The 18,550-nt window shown below is 42.5% G+C and overlaps 1 protein-coding gene across 3 annotated transcripts in view; it reads left to right on the top strand.

The window, feature by feature from the left end:
* The first annotated feature begins 3,573 nt into the window (after positions 1–3,573).
* LOC108161895 (histone deacetylase 4) overlaps positions 3,574–18,550 on the top strand; it is a 30,969-nt gene continuing 15,992 nt past the window's right edge. For 2 of the 3 annotated variants that reach the window (XM_017296309.2, XM_017296293.2), the window contains exons 1-3: positions 3,574–4,308; positions 8,684–8,752; positions 18,382–18,494. In XM_017296309.2, coding sequence (XP_017151798.1) covers positions 8,719–8,752; positions 18,382–18,494 — 147 coding nt within the window. In that variant the 5' untranslated portion in view covers positions 3,574–4,308; positions 8,684–8,718. The remainder of the gene's footprint in view (positions 4,309–8,683; positions 8,753–18,381; positions 18,495–18,550) is intronic. The other variant, XM_017296301.2, reaches the window with a different exon arrangement.

Here is an 18,550-nt window from a genome sequence, read left to right as displayed (position 1 = left end):
CAATACTGCTATTTGCAGAGATCCTTGTCTAAAAGCAGGGCTAACGCCTCGTTAGGTGCGATAGGTACCGGCTTTCCGACTGGGTCCTGTACAGCCTTACGAACTAATTTAGCCTTCTCTGTTCATAAATATTAACGATTTAAAACAAATGCGTGGTCGTATTTGCCTCGTTTTCGTGGGGCCATGCTTGCCGCTTGAATCAATAAATTCATTTTTCCTCCCTCTGATACAATAAGATCTGCAGCCTGCCTTCTTCGTGCTCTGCGATCTTTTTTTGAATATAACAGCACAGGGCGTCCCACTGACTTTAAGACTTTTGGCCAATCCACATATTTTCGTTTAAACATCTTTGAATCTGACCTGCATTTTTCCCGTTTCGTTGCCAAACGATAACAAATTTTCAATTCATCTGACATGTATGTCGCCATTAAGAGTCGTTTTCAAAAATTTGAGTACCGCATTTTTCTTACCCATCTCTGAATTCCATACGGCAAACAATTCTTCATTTTCGAATTTGCAAATGAAAATTTCAAGAATTGTGGTGAAAAGTGGAATTTCCTACTATATATGTACATTTCTACGAGAATATATCAATCTACGACACACAAAAAGTTTCAGGGTAATACTAGGTGGGACTCATTTTGTATACCTTTTTAAAAACTAGTTTTCATTACAAGTTGGCAGGTGCTGAACGACTCACTTTATTCTACAATTACGAAGACATCACAACTACTAGATACCGACTGATTAAAATTCATCACACAAATTGAATCAGGTTTTGTCGTTTTTCAATTTTTGACAGATTACAAGTTGTTATTAATCAGTCAGGCTCCGTTTTTCATATACTTTTGCGGATTACGTTTTCACATATTTTTGCTGTTTGCACCAAAACGAAAATTGTTGTTGCCTGGCCAATTTTTTCCGAGCCAAATTTGAGATTGGGTTAAAATGAAATTATTTATAATGAAAGCAAAAGTCGAATTATGAATATGATATTTTTTCACTGCACGTGCTTTTCGATAACAACAGCTGGGTTGAACAGTTGATTTTGCGAATGTGGTGACATCTATGTAATTTTCTGGTACGCAGCTTTGATTATCACTCTTTTTCTATTGCAGAGTGATCAAAGTTTTACTTTTAAAAGTTAGGTTTTGGCCAACAAAAGTGGTCTTTTGGATACATTAGGATATCACAGGAGTGGTTAGTGCTAGTAGCGAGATGAATCGGACGCCAACTACCTGTCCGTACGAAGGGAGAGCGAGAGGGTTCGAACCACGGTTAAAAAAAGGATATGAAGGAAAGACCCCCGGGGTTTTCGGTTATTCGGACCTGTCGAACGTGGGAACTAATAAAAAGTCGAAAAAGTTGATATTGTTAAATATTTATACATATGTTCCTATATAAATATGTAAATGTACATATCCGTATCCGTATATCGTATCCGTATCCGGCCTGCAAAGTGGATGTGAAATCCTGTGAGGGTGCACTGTGGCTCCCTCAAATTTGAGATCTCCTTTTGTTGGGCATTCAAATGGAATATGTTGCGATGTTTCCTGCTCCATTCTACTGAACCTACAAGATTCTATCTCTACTAGTTTAAATTTATTGAGGTGATATCTCAGGCAACTCTGTCCTTTCTATACCCGGTACTCAAAGAGTACAGGATGTATAATGGGGTACTATGGATGGATGCTTCAGTTCCAGAATATGCACCACGAGCAGATTATAATGGTCGATAGGTAGCGACGACTTTGCCGACACACAAAATTATAAGGGCAGGAGGCATTCGAGATGAATCCCAAGGCTCTAGCCGGCTGGTCGACGCGTACCATGTTATATTTTCGCAATACTGAAGATAAATTGGCTGGGAATATTGGTGTGGGTGGCGTGTAACCAACGGCAGGCCCCTACCTCTCCTTCATCGATTGTCGATGACGCATCGTCGAGGACTACGTGGTGACCACTGGCCCAGCCCTGCAGATGGTTCTTCACATGGTGTGGTGCGCGACAAAAAGCCGTATGACCGAAAGTTCTCGAAAGCGGAGCCCCTACCTGTTATCCGGGAGGCCCGGGACACATTGCAATGATGTGAATTAAATGTTAATGCATCAGTAAGTTGCATTTTTTTTTCATTTGGAATTAATATTCGCTTGCTTTATATTTTGATGAGAAAAAGTTTCCGTTTTGAGAACGTTTTCCGAAAATGAGAGCACCAATTTTTGCGTTTTTATAAACAAATCGGAAAGGTTTTTCGAAAGTGAAGTGCCTCATACCAATTACTTAGCTAGCAATGATACTGACTGAACCCAAGCGGCGATAACTAATTAGTGCAAAACAAAACCTGTCGTAATTTATTTAGTGGAGCAATGTGAGATACCTCATTACCCACGCAGTCGACTGAAAGATCGCTTTAATTCTAACTATTGAAATCGAAAATAAATTTAGCTTTTTTAAATAGTATCTAAAATAACAAAAGGGGAACATACAAAAATTATCTAATATTTGTACTAAAACACTAAAATCCAAAATAAATTTAATATCTTTAAATAATTAAAACAAGGAAGAAAAAAACGTACGCAAATATTTTATAATATGTAAAAACTGTTGTTTTTTGTTTTCTTTATAAGAACTATTGTAACAAGCTGGATTCAATATCAGCGTTATAATATATTGAAAAATATCAAATATATCGATATTTTTCAGCGATATATTCCTTTGTTCATATAGAATTTGAAATTTTAAATATGTCTACGCGCGAGTTATTTTATATTGCAATTCATTGCTTTTTAGGGCTGCATTTGTAAACTATCGACTAAACATCGCATAGAAGAGTAAAATCCCACAAGGATGGTGGAATTACTGAGAAATTTGTGGAGAGGAAATCGCAGAAATGGATGGTGGCCAGTGTGAATAAGGTATATGGGCACAGAAAAATAGCGTCGATTTTCCCTGACCACTAACCATACCATACCATACATACAGTACCATACAGTATACATTGATGTGCTAACACAAGCAAGACGTCTTAGCAGAAATTTTTGCGACAGTTCCCGGAGCAGACTGACCAACAGACCAGAGAACGACTTTGGGTAATTGCAAAAATGTTCATGCATAAAAATCAACAGAATAAACTACTATAGCGTTGACGGATGCTACATTTTTCAAGCTTGTTTTCGTTTCGGCTGTTTGATCCTTCGGCTCAACAAGGATCGTATTGATTGTGATGATAAACACAATGAGTAAATATCAATTTATATAGAATTATGGTCGGCGCGAGCCGAAGGCCTTTTCGGGTGGGAATTCTTACTATCGGCTCTCATCGGGTCGACTTAGTAAGAAACACACAAATGTTAGATAAGATTGTATTATACTTGAAGCTGCGATCTTTGGGTGATTGAGTAAAAATGTATGCGAAGGATGGCGTTTTGGCAGCACGAGTTGATTTTATTATGATGATACATTCCACAAAATGTGGTGAAAAGCCTGCCCAAAAAAATATCGCCTACAAATATATTATTAACAAATATTAGTATCGATATATTGATGTATCAATATATTCTGAACGTACATCCCTAATTATGAGGTTGTTGCTGTGTGGCGGTGCTCCCCTCCAAAGCGCAAAGCGGAATCCCAATTGAACGGAAATTTTGTCTTGTTTCCTTTTCTTCTGTTCAAATATAACAAAATTTTTTTGCTGTTATAATTTTTTTTCTGTTTATCGGAAGCGCAAATGTTAAGAGATATAAAAGTGCGTGCGCGTACCAACGAGAAAACGTAGAAATTTAGTGTTTAAGAGAAAGAGGGAAGGAGAGAGCAAAAATTGTAGGCGAATCAACAAGGAAAGAAGAATGAGCGATGATGAGGAGAAAAAGCAGTGGAAGCAGTAAAAAAACTGCGAAAACTGCTTGTGAAGTGACAACAACAAAAGCAACAGCAGCGACAAGAAATTCACACATAAAAAACATAAATAAATACAATATATGACACAACAAATTTCATAAAAAGAGCGCAAAAAAGCAGTGGAACCACAGAAACATCAACAAAAACAACAACAAAATTACCTCAAAAAACAAAAAAAAAACTTTGAATACACACAAAGCCACACACACAAAAGCGCCTGCCTAGAGTCTGTGCAGGTGTGTTAGTGTTTAGAGAGAGGAGAGCGCGTGTCTGTTTTATTTTAATATTTTTTTTCGCATTGTGAAAAACGTTTTTCTCTTCAACAAAACAAAAAACATTTAAAACTACGACAACAACAAGCAGAGAAACCATCAAGCAAGCAAGCAGTTTTTGCACCACTTGACAGAGGTATCGTATGTATTTTATGTATTTTAGTTCCAATAAGAAAAAGCCAAATTCTAATCGAGGCTGGGCTCGGCTCAGCTGGTGTCGTCGCAGCCATGCCGCAATAATTTCAAATTTGAGCAGAGTAACAGCAGAGCAGCTGAAGCAGCGCTGCGACGCTGCTGCTAGCCATCAGAAGGCAGGCGACTTCTTTTTTTTTTTGCTGCTCTTGTTGCTTCTCACTCGATTCGCCGTTATTTATGTAACAAGTGTGTGCGTGCTAAATGAAGTGTTGCTCTCTCTCTTACGATGCTTGCCTCTCTCTGCCCCTCTCTCCATCTCTCTGTGTTGGTTTGGTTGATTGTTGGTTTTCTCTCCCCCGGATCCTCCCCACCCCCTTAATTTTGTAAGTGCTGTCCGCAGCCCAGCAGCAGCAGCTGCCACCCCAAAAAAGCTACAACGCAAAGCGCATTGAACTGGTTTATGCTCTCTGCTGCTTCTTCTTTTTCCACTTGCCTATCAGCATTGACAATGATGCCAGCAGCGGCAGCAGCAGCAGCAGCAGCAGCATGGCAGCAATGCGACGCAATCCAGAGCAGAGCCAAGGCAGAGATCTGAGCTCTGCTAGGCAACGGGCGAGCGGCAGTGATATGATAGAGAACATTGGGCGATATAATCTCATCGCGGAGATAGATGTAACAGGCGGGGCAGTTCGAATCAGTATGAAAACCAGAATAGGAAACGGCCGAGATAGGCATATCTTTTCGGCCCATCGTGAGAGTTACCCAGAACTATTGCATCCCAGGATAATGGTACTGTTGGTGCGCAAGACTGTGTCGAACATAAGCTGAAAAGTTTGTGCTTTCCCATTTACATATGATACATACACATCCCTTCAACTAGGCGTAATTCGTAATAGCTACGAGCATCGAAATAAAGAAACAAATGCATACCACAATCCGCAGATGACAGATTATAGGTTTCCCTCCTATAATAATAATAATAACTATAATAATAGATTAACAAAATTGGATATGTAAAGGTACCCGTTCTTTTCCCCATCTCTCAGTCACAATGGAAATACCATGACTATGAAAGTGACACGAAATCCGAATGAAATCAATTAGTTTCTTGCGCTGCTTTAAAATTTAAGTTATTTAGAACATTACCAATAATATTTAATTGGTTTTTTTCTCTTAAAAATACGGAATTACGGAAGGGCGCTCAAGAGAGTTCGTTCCGTGAGGGGAAGTTAGGGCTAGAGTTGTGCATGGGGCATGGGGCATGGGGCATGGGGCATGGGCATGGAATTTGTTGTTGTTTGGTTCTTTCCCTAATCACCAGGCATTCACGAACAAATATCGCTATTAAGAACTCTTAATAGCGACTGCAGATTAAGGAGTGGTTTTCCGTGAATAAATTGCATTATTTCACTCTTGAATGAAATGAAAACTATACTTCTTTCATTCATTATCAATGATATGTTATGTTGTTGTTCCTTCGCTACTAGGCATATGGATGTACATATGTATGTGTATGTATGTAATTCGGGCGTGTGCGTTTATCCTAGCCCCAAGTGGGATTCCATTATGGCGCTAAGGCAACACCTGGCACGCACCTGTTGAAAATAATTGCCCATTAAATTGAGTCGATTCGACGTATAAAATGCCCCTCTATTTTGGGGCACACAGTCGTTGACCAGGAACTGCATCTGCGGAATTCAAGGGATCCAACAGAGGCAAGGAATGCGTCGAGCCGGAATGCGAACGGGAGGATATGCATGCCTAGGCGTAGACCTAGTAGCATTCCCATTAGTCCCATCCGTATCCGTCGGTTTTCACCTGGATCATGGCCCCCTTTTGTGATTCATTTGTGCGTACTACAAAGCTCCTCTCCCTCGCTTCCCCTCTCTCTCTCTCTCTCTCTCTCTATCGGATCATCTATAGGTATAGCTTTAGTTTATTTAAATGGGTTTAAATGGGTCTCTTTCACACAAAGGCAAGGCATCCGACACGGCACTGCTTTCCACTGCTTTCTTCCAGTGTGGCCTTGCTAAATTCTTGCCGGATTCAGTGTTTTTCTGGGTTCAGGGTTCAGTGCTTCCCTCCTCTACAGGTAATTTTTGTTGCTGGATTAGCCCGGCGATTTAATTGATTGGAATTTTTCTTGAATTGTTCATTAACAATTGCGAGGTCTAGAGCGCCATTCAACGGTTATTTACAATGCAATGTTCCTTCCTTCTGCTCCTGCTCCTTCTCTCTCTCTCTCTCGCTCTCTCTCTGTCTCTCTCTATCGGTCTTGACTTTGACTTTGGTTTGTTTCGTTTCGTTTCGTCTCGTCTCGTTTCGTTTTGTTGTTGGCGGTATCTTCTATTATTGTTGTTCGTCTCCTTTTGTTCTTCCATTTGCTTGTGTAATTAGTGAACGGAAATTGTTTTGTGCGTCATTTATGTATGCATGCTCTGTGCATGTCTCTCTCTATGTGCCTCTGTGTGTGTACGTACCTCTGTATGTATTTATATGCGAAGGTCAATGGGGCAAGTCGAGGTAACGCCCGCACCTGAGAGCTAAGAGTCGGCAGGATCTAAAATCCATATCAACGGAAATTAAATATAGCTGTGTTCATGCAAATAGTAGTGCCGCACCATGCAACACTTCAGACTCTTCTTTTTTGACACATTTCCTCATCTGACGCCTGACACCCGATTTAGGTGGGGAGGATGCCAGAGACATAACCTTGCTAAATCGCCCACTTCGATCCTCCCTTCGGTCTAATTTTTGTAGTCAATTGTCAAAAGTCAAATACAATATTGAGAGTGCATGTTTTCAGTTCCAACTTAGCTTTCAATTCCTTCATATCTTCTGTTCTTGCAAGTCCAAAGGAAGCGATGCTTTCTTCTAAGTCAGTTGTAGGAAATCCGATGAGCCTGAGGTAGTCGAAACCCTGGAGCATCTCATCTGCAACTGTCCGCCTCTCTCAAAGGCAAGGAGGAAATACCTGGGCGACCCGGTGCTGGCATCGCTGGAAGATGCCTCCAAGAGGACGCCACAGGAACTGCTGACACCTCGATTCTCGAGCACTTTAAAACCACATAAACATTCCCGCGATCGTTCATGAAATGCCTCAAAAAGAGTTTTGAGAGCTGCGAGTCTACTACTAGCGGCACTACTAGCTATAGGCATCTCAAATATCGTATCTACTTATGGCACTTATGAAATCGAACACTAAGGGGGAGGGGGATGTAGGCTCAGTGAGGGTACAAAGCGCAGCTTGACAGCTTTGGAAGATTATGGTTGACTGACCCCCAACCATCATAATCTGCACCAAATATCGTCGATCTATAGAACTTCAAAAATACACAAGAATCCGAATACTAGAAACTGGAAGAGTCGAATGGTACGAGTATTGCCAGTAAGGGTTCTGATTTGTGGTGGAAGTAGATGTGTGTAACACCCAGAAGCAAGCGTTTCCGACCCCATCAAGCTTACACATTCTTGATCGGCATCAATAACCGACTCGATATAGCCATGTCTGTCTGTTGCAGTGGCTACGCACCACCTTCCACGCGCCTACGCATTCTCTGTTTCTCTGTAAAAATAGAGAATAAGAGACATGTAAGAAAAGATCACATACAAAAGCAGAGCCGCGGCTCACGATTCCTTTGTTTACTGTTTATAATTCGCGGAAGTTTCAATTCCTGAGCGGATTCAGGTGCCGTTATTTGAGGCTGAGATTTACAGATTCAGGCATCATACATCCTGGAAGGTCTGTTCGGAATCGGATTACTATGCCACAGGAGCGATTGACAGCCCTTAAAGGGTATGGGACCCCTTCTCCGATGTCATTTGTTTCTCTTTAATGAAATCGTGAGTTCTGGAAGAATCATTCACTTCGAATATAGTATATACAAATTGTAATTTTGTTTCTTTGGGGAATGTGGAATGGAGAAGGCCTGGGCTCATTCCCAAGCGTCGGATTCCGATTAAATGAATTCGCAATGAGCCCCCAAGAATGTGAGACTCATTTCCTCTGGGAGCCGAATCCCAGATAAAGAAAGCACAGATATTTGCTGTATGCAGAGTGAAGCATATTATATTGAAAGACAGCAGCTCCCTTTGCGCGAAGGGGAATGCTGACGAATCTCTCTGATCGCTCATCGATGGATGCCAAGGTTGGTTCGCTGTTCCACTAGCAGGTGCTGCTCCTGCTTCCCTGAGGCTGCTGTCCGACCGCCTATGGGAATCCTACCAGGGGGTGGCCCGGGGCATTAGTCGACGACGGGTTCAGCTAGGTTAGTACAGCTAGCTTAGTGTACTAGATAGTATAGTATAGTATAGTCGTAGTAATGGATGTTTTGTTATACATTTTGTTTCATTTGTTTCATTCTGATTTGTTGCAGGTTCCGCCCTCCCCCCAAACAACTCCATATGCAAAATGTCTAGTCCTGACGACAGAATACCAATACACGGTAAGTGGGTAAGAATGTCCTGTCTTTCACTAGCTCTCTCTCTGTCTCTCTCTGTCTCTATCTCTCTCTCTCTCTCTCTCTCTCTCTCTCTCTCTCTCTCTCTCTCTCTCTCTCTCTCTCTATGCATCCTTTTACCACCTCACCCACATTCTTCTTGGGATGGGGACGGGGGCGCTTTTAGCTCGAAGCTTTTGGGCTTCCTCTCCTGGCGATTTGTTCCTTTCTTCAGGGCCATGTACATACGTAAATACTTACATATATGTATATGTACATAATGTACATAAGCATTAACAAAATTCGGCAATATACATATGTACATATGTATGTTTTTATGTACACAGCATGAAAAGTACACAGAGAGAGTACGCCAACATACAGACAGAGCATACAGATACGCACACAAGTGCAAACAAGAGCTTACACACAAACACAAACACACACAGGCGATTGCCTTCCAAAAATAACTGTTATAATCATACATACACACAACAAAGCGAGCGTCGTCAAAGCAGTGTCGATGAGGAACAGTGATCCGAAAGTAGTTTGCTTAGTAATTTTCCATTTTCACCCCCACCGCCTTAATACTTTTCCTTGCTGGTACATACACATTTTTTTGTAATAGAAAAATAGTCGAAACTCAGACATATTCTGTGCTTGTCCCTGCCACTAACTTTCAAACTAAGGAAAGCCAAAATGTTTCCAAACAGCTGTTCCTCCAGCTAAGAGATCTTTATTCCCCTAAAAGGCCAATTTTACTGCTCCCCTTACGATCCGTGAGATGGGGATGGAAGGTATGCAGAAATGCACAAGATTTGCATTTATTAAATTAAAAACTTCCCCCAAAGGTTTTCCCCAAAAGAGATCCCGAGTGTCTTTTATGCGTAGCGCCAGTACCGAAGTTGTCCGTCCGATGTCCGAGGATGTGCATAGACGCATCATTTTTTGATCTACATGATCTGTAGCAATACTTTCGGTGCCGATCCACTGTGCACGTCCTGTTGGCGTCCTCCTAGCACTGCTTTCCTGCTTGTCCCTCCACTGGCACTGCCACAGCTTTACACCAAATGCTGCTGCTACTGCTGCTGCCGTTGCCGCTGCTGCTGCTTTTCTCTCTGCTCGCTGCTCCAGGAGGGACGCCTAGCGCGCCGCTGCCTACTGCAGTGTCGTTCCCGGGCAGAGCCGAGGAACAACAACATGCACATTGTCCATGGTCGCGTCAACGCCTCTGCTCTGTCGGCATGCCTGTGCTGCGCTGTGCTGTGTTGTTGTCAGACCCATGACAGATGAAAGTTTAGTGTGCGGGTGGGGTGGGGGTGGGCTGTCGGCGGTTGTGGCTGTTCCGTTCCCGTTTCTTTCGGCCATCAAAACCACTGTCAATGCCAAGCACGTGGATGTGAAATCCGTGGCCTGGCCCCTGGCGTAATCTGCTTCCTTCTTCTTATGCTGGGGTCCCTCTCTTTCTGGTATCTGCTCTTTCTCTGTGGGGATTCCTTCTCTCTCTCTCTCTCTCTCTCTCTCTCTCACTCTGTCTGTTTTTTTTTTGGGGTAGTATGACGGTCGCCGTGAAACGGGGGGACGGACCCAAAACCAAAAGGAAAAACATTCGTTTATCGATTTTCGTCTATTTTTAGACACAAAAACTTACTTGCCATTCAAACGTGTGCGTGTGTGTGTGTGCGGTCAGACCTGGGCTCTCCTTTTCTCTTTGGTCTTCTAGCTGGTGGTGGTACTGCTCCTCCTCCTCCTCCTCCTCCTCCTCCTCCTCCTCCTCCTCCTCCTCGGCCTCCTCGACAGCGACACGTGCAAGCCACAACAGACACTTCCAGGGATTTGTCTCCGTAAGCTGTTACAATGGGACCATGACCCAGGGACCCTGGTCCATGGTCCCGTGGCCTTACCTAAGTGCTGTCAAGGACGACGGTAGCTGGGAGACAGGACGAGCGGAGGAGTGTGCTTACATAGCCCGGGCCTTAAGTAATCAACCCTCCCCCACTTCCCAATGACTATCTGTACATACAAATGTACATACACTACTGGCCAAAAAAATAAGTACATCGGTGTCGTGCTAGTTTGTTATGGAATAGCTCGAATGTTTGTAAATGTATTGATGCCAATTGTTTATATTCGGAAAGGTTACAGTCTTGCCAATTATTTAAATCAAAAATTAAAGTGGGAAACCATCTTAGTAAAATTCTATGCATACATTTTTGCTGAATGCGCATTTTTGGTCTGGCCAAAATAATAAGTACACTGGTGTTATTTATAAATTTTTGAAGGATTAGATAAGGATTTGGTCAAAGGATTGTTGGTTTTTATTGAGTTCTTTCATATTTAAGTACATGAGAGTTTAAAAAAATTCTTTAGTTAGGCCGTACTGCTGAAGAAAAGAAGTTTTCCATAAGTCTTCAAAAAGAAAGGAAAATTCTCCGGGAAATTGCGAAAAGTCTTGGACGCTCGGAATTTTTTGTTCAGAATGCTTTAATATCTAAAGTGATTATTGAAAATCGAGGATGGAAGAAGAAATCTTTACAAACAACGCACACCCGCATCATCAGTCTTGCAAAAAAGGATCAGTTCATGTCTTCCAAGGCCAAATACGCTCAAATTGGGAAAGAAAAATCAGGTCTGATGGTTCGTCGGAGACTACAATATACAGACCTAACAGGACGGATAGTCCGAAAAGTTCCCTTACTCCGAGTAAAAATTTTGAAGATGAGGCAAAAACTCGTTGAAAATCATTTGGCATGGTCTGGGTCAGATGGGTCTTAAAAGTGGAATAATATATTATTGAGAGACGAAACAAAAATAAATCTTTTTGATAATGACTCCAGAAGATGTATACAATTACCCAAAGGCAAAGAATTCGACTTCCGGTACACAAAGAAAACGGTTAAGAACGGAGGCTGATGTATAGGTATCTGAGGCCATTTTTCTTGGCATGGCGTTGAGCCGGTACATAGCATAACTGATCATGTGATCCAATTCGGGTATAAAAACATATTGACAGACATTATACAACCTAATGCTGTGGAAAACATGCCCTTAAGATGGGTCTTTCTACCGGAAAATTACCCAAAGCACACCTCAAAGGTGGTGAAGGTTTGGTTTACGGAAAAAAATGTAAACGTTATGGCTTGGCTAAGTCAGTTTCCTGACTTAAATTGGTAAAAATTCTTTTTGAAAAGAAAAAGAATTGTGGAGAATTTGTGCAAAAAACGTGGTATGAGATTCCAGTGGAGACTTGCCGCAAACTTATTGCTAGTATGCCAAGAAGAATGGCCGAAATCATCCAAAATAAGTGTGGCTATATAGGATACTATTAAAAGATTATAAATTATAAGAAAAAAGTGCAAAAAATTTGAAAGGTTTTTAGTTTTTCGCTTTGGAGAATTGCTGTACTTATTATTTTGGCCAGCCCTTATTTATGATTTTAAGGTTTAATCGATCATAAAATGTATATTTGAAATGAAAAATGCTTATGATAAACATTTTTATAGTCTATTGTAGGTTAGAAAACTAAAAGTAATTTTGATTTTTTAATTATGTTTATTAGAAGAGTTTTATAGGAGATGAAAGAAAGCTTATAAGCGTGTACTTATTATTTTGGCCAGTAGTGTAAATATGTTGGAGGCACAGAACAGAGAGAGATAAAGGCTCGATGGAGTGGTATTAGAGGATTGTCCATGGCAAAGGAGATGGCTATAGGAGTAGTCACTAGTCTATGGGGTCTATGCAGTGAGCGGGAGAGAGTGCAGGAGAGGTGTCCTCGTCCAAGGGCGACTGACACTGACCGCCTGAGCCACCTAATTGTCTCCCCCCGTGACCCTGGCTTACCACTCCCGCCCACCAACACCACCAACACCACCCCCACCCTCTTGTGTAATGGAATTGTTTGTCTAAGACGCAATAAGTGAAAAGTTTTTCTCTTCTTTACTTTTCCTTTGCCGTTCGCTTCTGTTGGTGTTTTTGTTCCACTTAAGGCACGCATGGGGCTCCACCTGCTCGAAGGTCGACTGGGGGTGTCCCCCGCCTCTGCGACTCCTCTCGAGTGTATTATGTACATATTTCTAGTGATTGCATTTTCTTCTATTTCAGCGATTTCTCCTTTGGCTCCTGTCTCCCGTCTCCCGTCTTCCCACTGCAAAGCCTTTACCTGTTTTCCCTTCTCTTTTCCCGCCTTTTTATTTCTCCTATTCGGCTTTTTTTGTCTCTTTCGATCGGACCGACTCTCGCTCTTTCTTCCCTTCCCCTTCCTTCTCCTGGGCGCTTTTCTTTTACTACTTGTACTTCTCCTTTCCCTTTCCCTGTCCCGGTCTTCTCTTCTCCCTCACGCGACCTCTAGTCACTCGCCTCCTTCTCCTCCTCCTTTGCCATCCGCTGTGCCGCCTTCTTCCTATTGCTCCTTCTCCTCCCCCTCTGCCGCCCTCTGTTGTGGCAGTTATTGTAACGGAATTCCAAGAATAAAACTGAACTTTGACTGTTTCTCTCTCGCTCTCGCTCTCTGTGCTGGCAAGTGTATGCCAGCCGTTATATAAAACCGTTTGGCTTACATATCGATGTATGTACGTACATATGTATGTATGTATGTATGTATGTACATATGTATGTACCAGTATGCATGTATTGGCAGTTTAACCTACTGGCCCACTACTCCCCTCTCTTCACCGTACAATAATATCGAAGCGTTTCTGCTGCTGCTGCGTTTATTTATTCATTCATTTGTTTTTGGTTTTCTTGTCTTTTGCCTTTTGGCTTTACATTTGTCAAGGTGAACCCTTGTCCCCTCTCCTTGCGGGCTTGGGGCGGGAGGCCACAGCCTAGAACTTCATTGCCTGACACGCCCACACGCCCCACGACCCCACAGATCCAGGCCGCAAAACAAAACGTTTCGCTGCCGCCGACGCTGTCGTTGTGTCTATTTTTAGAATGCGCGCGCTGGAAATTTACCCACACACACACATACACACACACACACACACACACACCACACAACACATCCATCTGTACATGTGAACGCGTCCGGCCTGCCTATCACTCAAAACAAACTTATTGAGGAAGGAAGAAGGGAAGAAGAGAGAGACAGCGCAAAAGAAAGAGCAGGGGACCCCGAGAACAGAACATTTTTGTGGGCTCAAGCTAAAGCTTCAGTCTTTCTCTCACTCTCACTCTCCCTCTCTCTCTTCCGCTCTCAATATCTACATACATATGTATGTATGCATGTATGGACATATGTACATATGTTTGTATCTCCGCAACATGTACTCGTATCAACTTCCAATTGAATTTCAATTTCAATGACGAGACGAGAAGAGTCGAGACCCCCCCGTCCCCATCGTCATGGCTCTCATAAAGCTTTATAGCGATTTCAATAGCCTCGCCGAAGGTATTATTATTTTAACCATATATCGAAATGCTCATACATACGCATACATATGCACACATGTTACATATATTCCTGATCAGCTCCAAGAACCAAGAACCAAGTCCATTACCCATGCCCCATGGTCTGTAAGCTGTTTATGTATGCAAATATGTATGTACTTGTGTACATACATATGTACACTGTACAACTCTGAGCTGGTCCTTTTTGAGATGGGACACCAACGAAAATAGCACTAAAAACGATTTTGTATTGTAACTTTTTAGAGCTTTTTGATTTGATAAAAATCGGTGGCTTACAGCCAGAAAGGCTGAAGAAAAAAGCCAAAGGATCAAAACTTTAATTTCAGAAGACAAGACCTATGCGAAGGTGGGGCAAATGGTCGGTAGTTCAAATAAAATGTTCAAAGAAACACATGGAATATATGTAGCCATTTCTTGTAAAACTACTGGTTCGTAAGAGCAAGGAGGACCCGTTTAAGTCGGCCACAGAGCCAAAAAAGGATCTTAAAAGATCGTCAAGTAGCAAAAAGTTAGATCTTGCTTACAAGAACGCAAATAGTCCGAGGAAAATTCCACTTTTGACGGAAAGGCATAGGGCAGAAAGAGTTGGGCCAAAGAAAATTGAAGAGACATCCTGTGAGACGACTACCTAGTGCAGAATACAACCCTCTGACTCGCATGTAAAACCATTAGACATGGAAAAGCAAGCATAATCGAATGGGCCTGATTTTCGTCCTAGGAAGGTGACCCAGTACATGGCACAGACCGATGAGGGATCAACGTGTCTATAATGATATCTAAGAAACAGTGATGCTGCCTTATGCGGGATACGAAATGGAAATGGTTTGTGTCTTCCTACGGGAATATGACCCAAAACGATCTACTAGAAAGAAAGCTCGAAAGTGATTCGAACACAATTCACTTAGTGCAATGGATTGGCCTGTTCAGTCTCCGGACTTGAACCCCATTGCTAATATTTAGGGTCAAGCAAAAAAATATGTTGCTGATACGGAATCAAAGAACAATAAAGATCTTTGGGGTATCCTGCAGGGTTCGAGGATCAATATCCCAAGGGTGAACCTTGAGGCCGTGATGTTGAGCTGCTGTTGTTGCTGCCAAAAGCTATACAACAAAATATCAATCTTTAAATACAACTCAGGTGCCATATTTTTATGCTCTGGGATACGTTAAATTTTGACCCCATATTAGTCTTAACAAGGTTCATTGGAACCGTTGTTTAAACAAAATCTATCAATGCGGACACATTATCCACATGGTGCTATTTTTTTCGCCGCAGCTGTACATATATGTACATACATACATATGTATGTATGTATAAATATTCTTAAAATCGTATGAACACATTTATGTATGTATGTACATATGTATGACCGTAGTCGGCATGGGGTCTATGGGTCTATCAACAAGTTTTGGTGAGAAAAACGTGTTATTGGATCTGCAAGGGTATCAAAATCATCGACTTTCGACGTCCATTCTCTGCTAGCGCATATTTTTACGACACCCAACACCCGACACACACGTGCACCCTGGAAGTGCTTTTGTTGTACCTTTGGTTTCTATGTCAACACAACAAAGCACGACACAACACAGAAGTTGACCTTGAAGAAAACAAGAAAAAGGGAGCAGAGCAGAGCAGCAGAGAGAGAGAGAGAGCGGGTAGAGAGATGGAAGGAATGGAGTACGCATTTGTTTTTCATTCAAATTTTGTTTGAAAAAACCACACGACTACGGGAGAGGAGCACCCACACCACCAACTGGCCTGCTCCCCCTCCCCACCATGCAGCATTTGGCATGCAAATGTTTTCCATCTGCAGCAGCCAGCGCACCACCACTTGGTTCGCGAAAGAGACCCCACTTTGGTTCGGCTCGTTTTCTTCCTCTTCTGTTTTGCATTTGCCCAGGGTTGAGTCGACGTGCGAATACCCTGGAAAGGAATCCACGTTCCCAAAGTTCGAGTTTTTTCCATTTGGTGCGCAAAATGCACTATTTTAGTGTTTATTTGTTAGTGCTTATACATACATACATACATATGTACATATGTATACCATAAGCACATATGTACATGTGCAACCGAAAGTGAAATATTCGTATAGCTTAACATTTTGTTGTTGCTAGCTTTTCGTCCCATGTGCAGCTGCAGCGGCATACATGCATACAATGTACATGTGCATGCACATACATTTTATTCTTTCGCTGCACTTGCACTTGTATGAGTGCATACCCATGCTCCTCTACACTTTGTGCAATATGTGATGATGATAATGATGTTGTTGCTGCTTTTGCAGTGTTGCCACTTCTAAATATACTCCCCACAGCCATGCACGATTTATAAATGCTTCTAAAATTAGAACAGAACAGCAGCAGCACCAGCACAGCGGAGCAGAGCAAGCGCAGCCCGCAGCAGGTCACGGCCTGTTCGGTTAGATACGCACACACACACACACACACACACACAACATAACCGAGTTGGGAACATGCTTTTGTGCTTTTTTTTTTTTGCTTTTTTTGTACACGCTGGCAGAGAGTATTATGATTCGGAGCAGACGTTTGCATTATTGTTACATTTGCCATACTTTTCGGGGCACGAGTGTTGAGTCGGATGCGAAACGACGATCGGATATGATCGGTATATCATTATATAACCATACGCTAGAGAGTGTTCGTTCCAAGTGGGAGCTGTCATGGGAACGATAGAAGGGTATCAAAAGCTTCGGCACCCGACGTCTGGCTTCCTCTCCCGATATTGTTGTTGGCTGCTGCTGCTTTTGGCTTTTGTTGCTCTATTTATAGCCTCTCTCTCGCTCTCCCCCAATTCCTGCCAAACTCGACTTGCCAGCATCACCAATTGGACTTTTCGGTTAGTCATGTGTATTTGTTTTGCGCGCAATTAATCCAGCAGCAGAGTGGGAGTGGGAATGGGAGTGTTTGCCATGGCAAACAATAAGAGCGGGAGAGAGCAAATGAGCACAAGGAAATGGTAACTGTTACCGTTCCGCTGCCCTTCTCAGTCTCTCCTGCGTCGACAGCGACAGCGGCAGCGACATCGCCGGTGACGGCGACAGCGATATTTATCAATGAAACATTTGCCGATTGCACTCTTCTAGCCGCAGCGGCAGCCTCAGCCTTAGCGGCAGCCGCAGCTGGCAGTGCTGTCAAATGTTCAGTTCAGGCGGAATTTTTCATCATTTTTTGTTTGTAGTGTCGCAGCAAATCAAATTAGTTGATCGGTGTTAAAAAGGGAAAGAGCGGGAGAGCGGGAGAGCGACAACGAAACAGGTCTGCTGCTGCCTCGACGGCTGGCTATCGTCACGTGCGAGGCTAAAAGAAGAAGAAGAAGAAGATGATGAAAATGGAGAAACATTCGTACACTGGCCAAAATAGCACAAAGTGCGTTCGTTTGCATCTGCTGTGCCATGTCCCTCAATGGAAGGATATCTCAGAGTCACCATAGATCGGTCTATGGTCGCAGTTTAAGGGAACCTACGGACGAGCAAACGGTTCTGTCGAGAAGAGTGTACGAACAAAATGTTGGGCTACCCACAGAGTAGCCACATATGCTATACATACATATGTACATATACTCATTTGTACATATGTATATTTGTATGGTCGTTGTAATCGCTGTAAACTTTTGCTGTACAAGGTTACTAAAAATAGTCAACACACATATTTACGTACATCCTATACCTATACTCGTAGTTTAGACACATACATGTATGTATGTATATGTACATGGTTCGAGAGTGAGCAAGAGAGAGAGAGAGAGTTGAGTCGTTTTGCTGGCATTCTAAATACGTATTAGATTTATTTTTAAAAGCGTCCGATAAGCGCGGCCTTATCTATATAATCAGCCAATAGAGCGATACACAAACATACATATGTACATGAATACATCCACTGAGCACTTCGAATAAGAGCCAGGCGCAGAATAATAGAGAGCCAGAGAACACGCCTCTGCTAACTCAAGGTGTATTCAAAGAAGGTTGGGCACTGCAATGGATTTTCCTGCCCGCTCTTTCTGTCTTTCTCTTCGTGTAAACCGAAAGTAAATTCAGATATACATACATATGTAACCATAGAACGTAACCATAGAACGTAACCATAGGCACTCTTTAGAAAGACCCCAACTTGTATTTACAAATTGATTTGGATCTCGATCTCGCCTAACCAATGCTTGAATGTCGCTCTTTCACGCTCCAATTTTTGTTTACATTCTCAATTTGCAGATCTGCCACCAGAAGCCGGAAGCGATGAACGATTGCTGCATATAGGGCCAGTCCCGTTGACATTGGATTTCAAGCCCCATCCAGCGGTGGATATCGATCAGCAGATCATGGAGGTGAGTGTGCTTTTGCCTTGCTTTATTTTGCCTTTATTCTCTCAAGAGCAGCGGAG

This window comes from Drosophila miranda, chromosome XL (genome assembly GCF_003369915.1).
Source record: "Drosophila miranda strain MSH22 chromosome XL, D.miranda_PacBio2.1, whole genome shotgun sequence".
Lineage (NCBI taxonomy): Eukaryota > Metazoa > Arthropoda > Insecta > Diptera > Drosophilidae > Drosophila > Drosophila miranda.
The sequence above is the reverse complement of the archived record's forward strand: the minus strand, read 5'-3'. Positions and strand labels throughout refer to the sequence as shown.